This window comes from Ammodytes marinus, assembly GCF_949987685.1.
Source record: "Ammodytes marinus genome assembly, chromosome: 13".
NCBI classification, from domain to species: domain Eukaryota; kingdom Metazoa; phylum Chordata; class Actinopteri; order Uranoscopiformes; family Ammodytidae; genus Ammodytes; species Ammodytes marinus.
Window position 1 is genome coordinate 14,737,177 of NC_137217.1, and position 13,311 is coordinate 14,750,487.

The following is a 13,311-nucleotide window of genomic DNA, read 5'->3' on the forward strand; positions in this document are numbered from 1 at the left end:
AAAATATAGGCTATTTATATATAGGGGAGAATGGGGTAATCTGAGGTACTTTTTACATTTGCTCCCCTCTAAGCGAGCTTTTGTATTTTCAAACTAGTCTCCTTGCTACCTAAAATACACTCAACAAAAATATAAACGCAACACTTTTGTTTTTGCTCCCATTTTTCATGAGATGGACTTAAAGATCTAAAATGCATTCCAGATACACAATTGTACCATTTCTCTCAAACATTGTTCACATATCTGTCTAAATGTGTGATAGTGAGCACTTCTGCTTTGCTGAGATAATCCATCCCACCTCACAGGTGTGCCACATCAAGATGCTGATCTGACATCATGATTAGTGCACAGGTGTGCCTTAGACTGTCCACAATAAAAGGCCACCCTGAAATGTGCAGTTTTGTCTCACAGCAAAATGCCACAGATGCCACAAGCATTGAGGGAGCGTGCAATTGGCATGCTGACAGCAGGAATGTCAACCAGATCTGTTGCTCGTGCATTGAATGTTCATTTCTCCACCATAAGCCGTCTCCAGCAACTTCGCACAGCCATTGAAGAGGAGTGGACCAACATTCCACAGGCCACAATTGACAATCTGATAAACTCTATGCGAAGAAGATGTGTTGCACTGCATGAGGCAAATGGTGGTCACACCAGATACTGACTGGTTCTGAGTCCCCAGACCTCCAATAAAGCAAAAAAATGCACATTTCAGAGTGGCCTTTTATTGTGGACAGTCTAAGGCACACCTGTGCACTAATCATGATGTCAGATCAGCATCTTGATGTGGCACACCTGTGAGGTGGGATGGATTATCTCAGCAAAGCAGAAGTGCTCACTATCACACATTTAGACAGATTTGTGAACAATGTTTGAGAGAAATGGTACAATTGTGTATCTGGAATGAATTTTAGATCTTTAAGTCCATCTCATGAAAAATGGGAGCAAAAACAAAAGTGTTGCGTTTATATTTTTGTTGAGTGTATAATGGATTCATTAAAAGAGGGCACAGACACTGTCTCACTTTACCCCACAGCATGTGTCTCACTTTACCCCACTGCCACAATTTGAGAAAAAACTACCTCTCTCAGAAATTCAGGCTAATCTTCAGTTATCATCATCATGGTTTCATTTGTTGGTAGTTCATCAACATGTGTGAAAATTTACTTTTACATGCAAAAAATTATTTTTTGTGAAAAGGTCCTCTCTTTCATGGCCAAGGAGAAATGAGAGGGGCTTGAAAACATACATCTCACATGACCAAAAATGTGTTCTGTGTCCTAGATACAGGGGGTGTCTCACATTACCCGATATCTCACATTCCCCCGTCCTCCCCTATTTATATATTTTAAAGATGGCTGTTGAGAAGAGGTAGCTAAATTATGGCTGAAAAGTATCTGATCAAAATGACATAAATGTGTTTTTCTGTTACTATAGAAACATGTATTTGACTGTAAAGATAATTACATACAGTATTGTAAAAGAGTTGCTTCAGTGGTTATATATTATTTATATATATTAAAATAAATGTTTATATATCCATTGACAGAAATACAGAAGCTAAGTATACAGGCATGCTTGTATTTTTTTGTAAATGCCATCATAATGCTTGTTTTCTCAAGATATTGAGATAAACGTTATCATTGTTATTATTCTTAAAAATTGTTGCAAACACTCCCTTTTCCAGATATTCTATACAAAGGAATCAATGAAGAAAATTTCAAATATAGGGACAAAACCTTTATTAAACAGCGCAATAATTTACAGAGGTACAGACATTTACAGCTTTTGTTTTTAACATTAAAAAAGTGTCAGCTCAGGCCAGTCCCAATGATAAATAGTAGCTAAAGGCTACTGAACACACACACATATTCAAACAAACCCACCCACACACACACACACACACACAACCACGCACACACATCATCATCATATGAGCAAGGTAGATGCTCTCCCCTCATAGTCTCTACTGCAGCTTTACTTCAATGTTAAACCCTGCTCACATTTCTATCTTATAGTTTGTTTTTCAGGACATCAGTTCATGTCGAAGATTTTTTGTATACAACAGTGGATGGGGAGACTATCATCAGCAACTTAATAATGCATCAAAAGTGCATGCTCTATCATAAGCAAAAAAATTAATAAATAAAATACTTTTTCAATTGAAAATTAAAGTGTCAGAAGCAGTTGGTGACATGCATCATTCAGGAACACATAAATAAGTAAACTCCACCCCACAAGAAAATATGTATCAGATACTGTAACCTATAATTTGACAGATAGATACTGCACAGCAATATTTGTAGGCTAGGACTGGACCGGTACCTCAATAATTCCACATATCGTGTAGCCTGGACATCCAGACCCACATCTAGAACGATGCAGAGCTAAATTAAATTTGCTAGCGGCAAGTCTGCATTTCCAGGGTACATATCAGGCTAATATTGGCCAATAATTAAATCTGAGAGTTGCAGGAACATAAAAAAATATATTTCTAATACATGCAATGATTACATTTTATTTGCACATTTTTGTAGTCAATGAATGGGGGTGTGGGATTACATCTTGACCCCAAGAAGAACGAAATTGATCAAAAGAGCTACCTCATTTAACATTATCTACAGCTGGTTTTCATCTCTTAGTCATTTCAGAATGTTTGTATTGTAGATATAGTATTATTAACATTTTCCTTTTTCATAATACATATAGTACTTTGAACCTGCCATGAAATCAGCTGCTGCTACAGGGATGTTTCTTTATGCGTGTGTCGGTAAACAGGGATCATTCAATGCACACGCTGATATGTAAACACTTAACTTGAGCTCAATGAAGTTAATATTAAAACAGTGACTGTGACAAAAACTAAACAAAGGCTTTATGTTTACCACTGGCAGAAAATGCAGGGATAAGAATGAGCCCTTATAACTCCAGTTAAACTGAGAACAGACACCAACAGAAAAAAAATGTCAAAGACAGGATCAGAAAAATATTTACATGATTACATGATTGTAATCCTGTGCTTCAGTGTGTTAAGTTGTGTTCTCTTAAAATGTTGTTAGAAAAAGCTTGTCATGCCATTAAACAATCTTAAAGAAAATACTGCATGAAACTATTATTATTTATATTGTGATCATGGACATTTATAAACATATTGAACATCTGTACAAAAGCATGAAAATGCAATGGTATTTTCAAAAAATATATGGTATGATTTGAGGTTTTGAAGGCCAATGCATGAGATTTATTTCAAAATAAATCAGCCCCAAACCCAATCTCTCGAGGCGTCTCCATAGGTGCTTACTTAGGATTTGTTTCGTTCAGAATTTCGATATGATTCATAAGCCTCAAAACATTATCTCCCAATTCATCTTTGTGTCTTGATAAAACAGACATCGCTCAACGATTATTCACAAATCATAATCTTTTATGTGATGTCTGCCCCTCACCAACATCTGTTGTCTTTCTTCATTATAAACTATATTATGAAGCAAACATGCTGCAAAAATAATATTTAAAAAAGAAAAGAATCCGTACGAAGGGGACAAAGAGGAGTTCCGATGAATCTGCATTAAAAAAAATCCCAGGGTACATTTGGGCTAGCAGTGCCTGTATATTTTAGTGTTTGTGACAATGGCAAGGCTTGTATGGTTGGTTCCCTGAGAGCATTTGTTGAGGGGGACAAGTGTATGTGTGTGTGTGTGTGTGTGTGTGTGTGTGTGTGTGTGTGTGTGTGTGTGTGTGTGTGTGTGTGTGTGTGTGTGTGTGTGTGTGTGTGTGTGTGTGTGTGTTCACATGGTGCAACACTTGTTCTTCTGTGCGTGAGAGTCTTTGAAGCGTAGTCTCTGTTTGGATCGATACTTCTCTAGGTAGGTGAGTTGTTTACTGTTGATGGCTCCGCGGCGCTTCCTTAAATGCACAAAGACCAACAATGTAAGGTGAAATTCAACGGCCTTGCAAAATTCCTCTTTTCAGCACTTCTTACACTCCTCTTACAACACACACACACACACACACACACACACACACACACACACACACACACACACACACACACACACACACACACACACACACACACACACACACACACACACACACACACACACACACATATTCTTGGTTAAACTTGTTGTGAAATATGTGTTCTCATTCCATGCCTTGTGTAGACGTGTTATGGGACATGAAATCCATCATATAATTAAGAAGAACACACTACACAGGCAAAAAGGTATAGTTTTTATGTGTATTGCTATATGTCACATTGTCTTGCTAGATACCACCACCAGATGGTACCAAAGACTAATGGAAATGGGGAAAGGATACACATCATCTCCATAAAACACAAATGCACGTGCATGAATTGTGTTTTGTGCTGTTCGGATGTTTCTAAACCATGTTAAACTTTTCACAAATTGCACAACGATATTGTGCTTCAGATATTCTGTGGATGAAGACAATATTGTCTTTGTTTGAAAAATGTTAAACACGGTTCTTATACCGTGATAACTGGAAGTTCTGTACAATGAGGATATTGTACATACATGTACTTACTGTCTTATAAGTTGAATAGCATCTTCATACTTCATTCCGCTCTCTATCAGAGCCAGAGCAACCAGCACAGGAGCCCTGCACACATGCACAAGATAAAGACACACACACACACAGTCATGTCTACGTCTGTCTTATGTCAGAGTAGAAATAATGGCAGTCCATCGGCATCCTAAGGATTATGAAATGCTGTTTAGAAAAAAGGATCAGGTTGATGCTTCTGCACTTTTACTCTTGCACTATTAATGAATAACTTTTACACACAACTACTTTACAGAGTATTTCTAAACCCTGGAAGGGGTCATTTAACCTATGAACAAGATCCGAGTGCTTCTTCCACCTCTGAAATGATGGTGTATTTACTGTCAACGTGTCTGATAGACTGTGTGCATTTTTTGTTTGGTCTCTCACCTCCCCAGTCCAGCCACACAGTGAACAGCCACACAGCATCCAGGTTCCTCCTGAAACTTTTTCTTTAGCAGATTTATCCAATCATCAACTAGCTTACTGGGGGGCGCGGCTCCATCATCAAATGGCCAATCCTGGAAGAGAAGAGCAGAACAGTTACAGCACTTCTGTCACTGTATTTTGTTTCAGTATGACTACATCTGTGTGTGTGTGTGTGTGTGTGTGTGTGTGTGTGTGTGTGTGTGTGTGTGTGTGTGTGTGCGCGCGCTCACCACCACAGTAATACCGTCTTTCTCCAAAGGCGTTTTATCATAGGTGATATCACAGACTCGAACAACTGTGGTGGCGCCGAAGTGCTTCAGGTCCTGATAGGGACAACAGTGGCAGGAAATTAGTTTCACACTGAAGCCAAAACACAAATAAATCTATTCCATTCTGTCCAAATCTCTCTATTAGTGTACTTGTATCACTTAACATGTCATCAGCAAAGAGAATATCTTATATTTCAATCATAAAACGGTTACCTTTATACCTTTAGGCAACCAAATACATTTTATTTAATGTCATTAACCTACATGTGTCCAAACCAACAACCGAATTCCACTTCTATAATCGCATTGTGCAGCCTGTGTTTACAAATGATTATCATCTTCAAATATAATATAATACAGTCCCACTAGAATTAACTAAGACTCGGACAATTAACTAAAAAATGCGCAACAATAAACCTGTGGACACTACAAGCATCATTATGCTGACTTAAAAAACTGCCACTTAAACAGGTCTCCAGGGCAACCAGCACAGGGATGTATAAACAACCACAGAAAAACTCCACAGACGGCTGCAGCAATAAACACACATTTAAGCAATCACTGTAACAACTGCTGAGTCTGTCTGTCCTGTCCCACTGCGACCAGTCCACTCTGCCCTCTGTGGTTTCTTACCTCTATGAAGGAGCTGAGTGTGTTGTCCGTGGGGTTGTGTGTGATAAGAAACTTCATGTTCTTATGGCACAGTTCCACTGGAGCTGGACGGTTCATGGTGGCCAATGATCTCGGACCTTTATGTGTGAGCAGTTGGTTGTTAGTCATAAACACAACGTGAGGGTAGAAAATGCACTGTATAAAACAACAAAAAGTGAACATGATTTCTAATATTTTACGATACTTTCATATGAGCTAAGTTACCTCAAAGTTAAAATGTGCTTAACATGTCAAAAAATGTCTTCTGTCAAAGGGGCCCCAGTGGTGTCAAAGTTAAAGTACGTGACAGTTATACTTCAAGGTCAACAGTTGTGACAAATCTGAAAAATCGCATGTGTTATATGTCACTCCAAAACAAACAGGACATTTAAGAGTAGGAAAATCACAGGTGTGAATAATAAAATCCACCCAGCTGCTTTAGAGTCCTGGTATATTGTGCGTGCTGGCTCACTGCCACGTTGTCATGGCTTACTGGGACACTTGTAAGCAATGCCAGCGTTAATGTCAAATTGTACACTGTGAAAAAAGGCCGAGTGAGCACGTCCGCAAACTCGACTCCGCTGGGATTACTGCGGCTTTTTGCCATGTATTCAAATGCAACCCAACCTGTCATGGTCCTGAGATATCTCAAAAGGGTACATCTTTGATGAAAGTCTCTCACAGTAGCCTAGATTGTAAACAAGCAAAATGAGAAATGGGACAACTTTGTTCCTAGAAGAAATGCAATACTACACACTTGTTTAAAGCGGGAAAACCCAAATAATTTGGATTATAACTCTGGAACTGTAAATACAAAATAAATGAAATATTCAATGTAAACACAAAACGAAGGTATTTTATCTCTTACTATTCCTGGATTGTGATGGATGGAACTTAGTGAAAATACTAAACCAAATAAAGCATTTGAAGTACAACTTTTACAAGACAAAATTATAAACAAACAAGGCAGTTCTTTAGCATGTCTTGTTGACAGGGGTCTCTAGCTCACGCCTCAAATGAGATAGGGATAAGGGTGTATTTTAAGATGGAATTTAATTTAGGGATGCCTCAGATACCAGGAGGTACACACAGCCACTATTTTAGTTAGGGGACTGATAAGAACTTTTGGGTATACCCCCATGTGCTGGTAAACAAAGGGCAGGTAACAAGGTCAATGTCAATAAACAAAGCCAATCTCTGATGACATAACTGTTTGAAGTAGCTCAAATCCAATACTTAGTCCCATTACAGCAGAGTATGCAGTACAGAAGTGCAGGCTCTTTTTTTTTTAAGATTTTTTTTTGCCATTTTTATGCTTTATTGATAGTGTAGAGACAGAGTTGAAATGGGGCAGAGAGGGGAGTGACATGCAGAGAACGACCGCGGGCTGGAATTGAACCCGGGTCCGCTGCTGGCCGAGGCCCATGGGGGGGACGCCCTACCAACTGAGCTAAGGGCGCCCCCAGAAGTGCAGGCTCTTTAAAGAATACAGGAGACAAATCTTGATACTCCTCTAGCACAGCCTTGAAAGTGGACCTGTTTTGTAAATGCACTGTTTCCTTGATGTCAAAGAAGGAAAGTTCACCTGTGTTAAAAAAACATTACGCATCACTGAAAGGTTATGCATTTCAACAGACCTTCTACTAACCGATCAAACTAAAAACACTGCCACACTCTATAACCAGCAACACGCCCGATTCCATAACAAGTCAGTGAAGTGCAGGAGATATAAAGTGTAGGTGCATCACTATTTATAGTGGAGCTCTGGTGACCCCCTCACCTTTAGCTCCAGTTAGCTGCTGTGTCTTGGACTTGTATCAAGTCTCCAGGTGACGGTGGTCTTCCTGTCTCTCTGGTGGAGGCTTCCTATTGGGAGATTGTTTATAGCCTTTTAAGGTATTTTCCCAAATCCGAGGTCCTGTTGTCTTGAATACTGTTTTACCCCATCAGTTATAGTCCAGGAGTGTCAGCTTTATCTCTCTGTCTCCTCGATTTTATCCCTCTTATCCTTTACTCTGGTTGTCTCTCAGCAGCTCTCTCTTCTCTTCTCGCTCCAGGTAGCTTTCAATGTGGAGGGGGGCTCCGCTTCTTACCCCATGAGCTGGCTGGTTTCACAAGGGCAAAGGCCAAAGTCTTTCAGGTTTCAGGGCTGCAGGAGTGCATGGTGTAGCTTCATCCCAGATGGGGTTTAAATGTGTTGAGCGTGGCAGTAGTCACCACTCCTCCGCACAAACTCCATCAACCGGCAATTCTGAAAGAAATAAACATGATAAAAAATGAACTCTTTAAAAAATAATCAGCTTTAAAAAACATTAATGAATATAGAATCACTTCACTGATTCAGCATTTGTTTCCTTGTATCTACAATTCAGCTTAATGGCAAAATATACTAATGTCAGTCAGCCCTAATCACTGCTGCGGACAGTTTAAAACAGTTTAACATCTATAAATGGTCAGTCCTAGAGCTTGCCTGTCAAATTTCAAATTTACATTTAAATTAACAAGCCAAAGACTGATATCCGCAGTGAAGTCCTCATTTTGCTTTTTCTGAGAAGTCAGTTGTTGACGCATACAAATACGCATACGCATGTTCTCACAATGCATCAACTTTCACAATGTACATTCATACGTTGAATTGCCGAGGAAGCTTGGGAACATGGCAAATGCACCATGAGCTAGAAAATCTAATTCATGAAGGGGCTCACAAATAATGGACAGATGTATTAGATTAGCCTGCACAATATCAACAGAATTTAATTTAGGTTGAAGAAAAAAGGGAGATAAAGTCAGTCTATTTGATTGTCCAGGAGGGATGTAAGTGTAGAAGAGTACTGAACCTGAGGGCAGTCCCTGTTGCTTTGGGACAAAAGGCCACACATTGGATAACAAACTGTGAAACAAATAAAAGGGAAGGTTAGCTGGCATGCTACTTCAGGTAGAGCAGGTTCTCCTATTATTTGTCTGGAGTAATCTATTCATTTGACAATTTAATTGACTCATATTAGCCTTGGTTCAAAAAAAGCACTTGCTGTTAGTTGATTGAAACTTTTTATATCAGATCAATTCTCACTTCACCTGTGAGAAATGCATCAACGTCTATTGACATGGGCATATTGTCATGCAAGCAGATGTTCTTTAATTGGTATTTACTTTGAATTAAACAAATATGAACTTAACATTTCACATTTAGCCATTTGCTTTTGTGCTTTATGCTGATGTAGAAGACACTGGACCGAACTCCAGCTATACAATGTGCTTTACTGGTGTAGTGTATTATAGAATCTTGTCTGATAAACCTTTTAAAAGCTTACAAGGCTGATGCAAATCATGATAAACTTAGGCAAAGTAGTAATACAGTAGTTTTGTTATAATCGAATTTGCATTCTTTTAATTGTGACACAAGAAATGGATGGTAGTGTTTTAAAATATGTCTTTCTGTAAGAATAATAGTACCTGTTTGAACAAAACAATTGAAGTTCAATTGTTTATAATGTCTGAACTAAAAGTCAAATTAGCAATGTAATTATATATTTCTTGGTTTGACAACAGGTACAGGTAGTCGAGGAAATATGAGGGAAGGTGGTCAAAGATGTAACCCTTCTTTTGCTCACTCACTTACTCACACAAACATTCAAACAAACAACCAGGGAAAGTCCAGAGGTAATCCGTTGTCGCATACACTTCAGCTCTGGCAAAACACACACTCAGACACACACATGGACACCAACACACAAACACACACACACACACAAAATCACATGCCAACTTACTCACTAACTCTTCCAGTGTAGTGTAGTCTATTCAAGGTTGTTGACTCTCTATAATTAGGAATTTATCCCGTGTTACCACTAATCAGGGTAGAGGTCGCTAACTATCCATGCAGGCAGTTCAGAGTTTAAAAAAATTACTTTTATTTGACTTATCACATAAATAACACAAAGCGACATGACATACAGCACAGATGACAAAACAGTGAATATACTGACACTGAGAGACAGACATTGACATAAAAAGGTATCTAAACATAGAACCGATTTATATTCCAACTCTTCAAAAGTACTGCAGTCACTCTATGGCATTTGGCTGACATCTAGAAAGCCTTCGTATCAAAACAACATAATGCAACATAAGCATAAAGGAGCATAAACGTGTAATAGCCAGTAATTCCAGATAAAACTGTAAAGCTGATCTCTCTCTGTTACCTTAGAGCCCGCTCTGGTTTGTAAAAAACAGGTGCGTCCCCAGTTGGTCGTCTGGCTGCCTGGCTGTTTCCCTGTCACAAGCTGGGTCAGGACCCAGAGAAGTTAAAAATGGATCTGAATATTAAGCTAGAGCCGCGTTCCGTCGCCAAACTTTTCTACCGCACCTGCAACGCCAGGCTAAATGAAGCCCAGTGTAAGCCAGCAGGTTAGTAGTAAAGACGACAACAAGTCTGTAGTGTCTTCAAATAGGATAAATCCTGTTAGAACATTCACCTCTACTGCCTTCCAGTAAACTCTAGCAGCTCCAAGTCAGGAGCCACTCTGAAAAAAAGAAGATGCAATAAATGGCTCCCTTTGTGTTGTGTTTCTGGAAGCCTACAGTATATAAAATATTCCCTCTTACCTCAACTTGGCCGCTGAACAATGAAATCCAAAAGTTACACCAAAGTCCTGCAGAAGCAGCAGCAGTGGCCCACTAGCCCTACAACAGTGTGAGTGCTGACGTGCAACCAGCTGACTGCCTGCTATAGTAAACCCCTGTAGACACTAAACACCCTGCAGCTGTATTTATAGCTGTATCTATACTAGCGGGTGATTCCATGACAAACAACACTCTCCAATGCTAGCAGAGTGTATGTCCTCCTACTCAGTTCCAGTGAAGAAACCGGCATAGGCTTGATGACTGTGGAATTTGATTTCTATGGAAATTCTCTATCAAGTGTGTCATCTCAGCATGTCGTTGCCCCATCGTTTTTGTATCTGTCACATCTGGCTCCTGCTCTCAAAAGTTGCAAAACTGGTTGTAGCGGGGCCCTACTTTGCTTCTCCCAAGGAACTTGGCCCAAATACTATTTCATTTTGAAATATTTTCCCTGGCGGTAACGGCAAAAACACAAGTAACAACATCTACTGAGTGTTTGTCCTTACCTGCTCTTAAAGGTCATCTCCAACCATAACCATCGCTAAATTTTGTTCTTCTGCAGCAATAAAGTCCACCTGCTTTTCAGTCTCTTTCTGCCTCCGGATGCTCAAATGTCTGTCAGTGAAGGGACAGAAAACACAAAGTCTTACTGCAACAACCTGTGGCTCTGCACCGCTACGACGCTGAGCTATCAACCTTTCCCCCGTCCCTCTCGATCTCTAAGTAACCCCTGCTGTGTGCTTGCATGTGCCAGATTGTTTTTCTTGCCTTAGCAATGCATTGTGCTAGGGCTGAGGATCTGCTGTGAGCTGGTCTAATCAGGCTGAGCAGCCATCTGACCCTGACAGCCCTGTCACTACCAGAACACTCCACTGGTTAATGCTCTTAGAGGGAGAGAGAGAGAGAGAGAGAGAGAGGAGAAGGGTCTCGCTCCCTCCTCCTCAACATCTACTCCTCTTGCTTTTTCCTCAACTCTTCCAGGGTAAAGAAGAGGTGCTATTTTACCTTCTCCCGTCTCCACTCCATACTCTTCTTAGGCTGCCTAAGTACTAGGTTCAGTCAATGAGGTCTGTGGCAGATGTATAGAAACAAAATACAATCAAGATTGGTGTTTTTAAGTTTGTTTCTCTCAAATATCAATAAAGGATTTTGGGTAAACATTTGTCTAATGAGTTTCTTCAGCTGTGACACTGTCTGGACCTTCTCCTCATCCCCCCCCCCCCCCATTCCCCTCCCTGAACCAACTAAAAATAGCACCGGCGAGCTTTCAGACAGATCGGACAAGTCAAACCCTTGAGTTCCCGGAATTAACTTTCTCCTTACCTGACACGCCTCCCAGGTTTGTTGTTTTCCTACAGCCAAACTGTTTGAAGCTGCAGCGTTTTCTTTCCAAAAAAACAATTTAAAAGGCTGAGAGTTTTCTAAATTAGAGATCTATTGAGGCATTCTTCTGAGAAATCCATGAAGATTAGGCTTTATTGATCTTTTTTTTTAAGATTTCCTTTTAGGTCGCCTTCTTAGTCTTATTTGTCTATATGGTTGTGGTACGGATATGGGAGTCCAGGGAGTCACAAGGCAGTCATAGGCGCCGGCTTTTTTAAAGCAGAACAAGCTGGGGGCCTCACCTCACTATCAATCACATTGAGTGGAGGTTAACATGACTTGTTGGCCAACGCACGTAGCTTTAAAAAAAAAACACCACTCACTAGCTAAAATTAGCTGAGGGACTACTTGAACGCTTTCCCGTTTCTCACATTAGATTTGGAATGTCCAATATCATGACTCCCCCTTATAACTGAAGTAATTTATCTGTTTGTTTATGTGTTCTCAAAGTGGTGATTAGCTGGATCGCAAGACAAAGTGACGGAACTGCAGAGAAGAATATGGAGAAAGAGAGGAATCTATTTTGCCTTGATGTTCTTTAATGACACAGAATTTAACATTGAACCTTCACATTGAACCTGTGAAAATGCATTTTATAAATTGTTAAAGCTCAGGTGTCACCGGTAGACTATGTGTGTAAATGCAGTCGAGGGGAAACTGGGGGGTGACAAGGGCAGGGCATGTAACAATAAGTTATATTGGGACGTTGCGTTATGTGTCTGAGACCACAAAAACAATTTCTTCACTCACAATTTATATTTATTGTCTCAACAGTAAAGTCTTCAAAAACTGTCTGAGTTATAAACATATTCAGGGTTAATGAATAATATTATATCTAATGAATTTCGATCACACGTTTTGCAAATTCTCATAACTGCGGACTCAACTTTTCAGATATATCAAATAATTTCACAACTTTTCATATCCAACACTGCGAAGAATCGTTGAAGCTGAGTGTTTTTTTTTTGTGTTCTGTGAAGTAAGCTGCTTCTATTCAACTTTGGAATGGAAGTGCAAATTGCAAACAAACCCCTTTGTTCAGCTTAGTCCAGGCTTCTCATGGGCAACATTTGGAGATATTTTTTTAAGAATGTGGGTCGAGGTATGTGTCACATCAGGACTGCTCCACCCATTGGTTCTTCCCCCCTGAAAAGGTAACTATAGTTCAAATGTTTTGCATTGCAATGTAAATTAGTTAGTTACTTTTGATCAAAATATAGACTTATATACACCTGGAACATCCAGTCACTGTTGTTGTTCCCTATATGCACATATCCTTTCTCTCAAATCTTCTCTCCAATCCCTTGGAGAAACAGTGTGATCATGTGTGTACAAACAGCAGTGGCAGTGGCCATAACATGGTTGCTGCAATGGTTTCTGGAAATCT

At 39.7% G+C, this 13,311-nt stretch overlaps 1 protein-coding gene across 3 annotated transcripts; it reads right to left on the minus strand.

The window, feature by feature from the left end:
* Nucleotides 1-1,800: 1,800 nt before the first annotated feature.
* On the minus strand, nt 1,801-11,950 carry LOC307259393 (protein tyrosine phosphatase type IVA 3-like). 3 transcript variants are annotated; one of them, XM_080039211.1, is made up of 8 exons: nt 11,865-11,950; nt 11,048-11,156; nt 7,699-8,169; nt 5,901-6,016; nt 5,229-5,321; nt 4,960-5,090; nt 4,552-4,626; nt 1,801-3,906 (listed from the first exon to the last, which is right to left on the minus strand). In XM_080039211.1, exons 4-8 carry the CDS (start codon nt 5,994-5,996, stop codon nt 3,789-3,791), a joined length of 513 nt encoding a protein of 170 aa, XP_079895337.1. In that variant the 5' UTR covers nt 5,997-6,016; nt 7,699-8,169; nt 11,048-11,156; nt 11,865-11,950; the 3' UTR covers nt 1,801-3,788. The 3 variants fall into 3 exon arrangements, with proteins under 3 accessions (XP_079895337.1, XP_079895338.1, XP_079895339.1); XM_080039212.1 differs by lacking the exon at nt 11,865-11,950 and having other exon boundaries at nt 11,048-11,183; XM_080039213.1 differs by lacking the exons at nt 11,048-11,156; nt 11,865-11,950 and adding an exon at nt 10,121-10,193.
* Nucleotides 11,951-13,311: the final 1,361 nt, after the last annotated feature.

Bases quoted from the DNA above. Each gene is read 5' to 3' on its own strand.
- LOC307259393 (XM_080039211.1), bottom strand. From the start codon at position 5,996: ATGAACCGTCCAGCTCCAGTGGAACTGTGCCATAAGAACATGAAGTTT. The intron at 5,322-5,900 runs GTAAGAAACCAC...TGTCCCTATCAG, and splicing joins CACTCAGCTCCTTCATAGAG to GACCTGAAGCACTTCGGCGC. The intron at 3,907-4,551 runs GTAAGTACATGT...TGTGCATTTAAG, and splicing joins GCTATTCAACTTATAAGACA to GAAGCGCCGCGGAGCCATCA.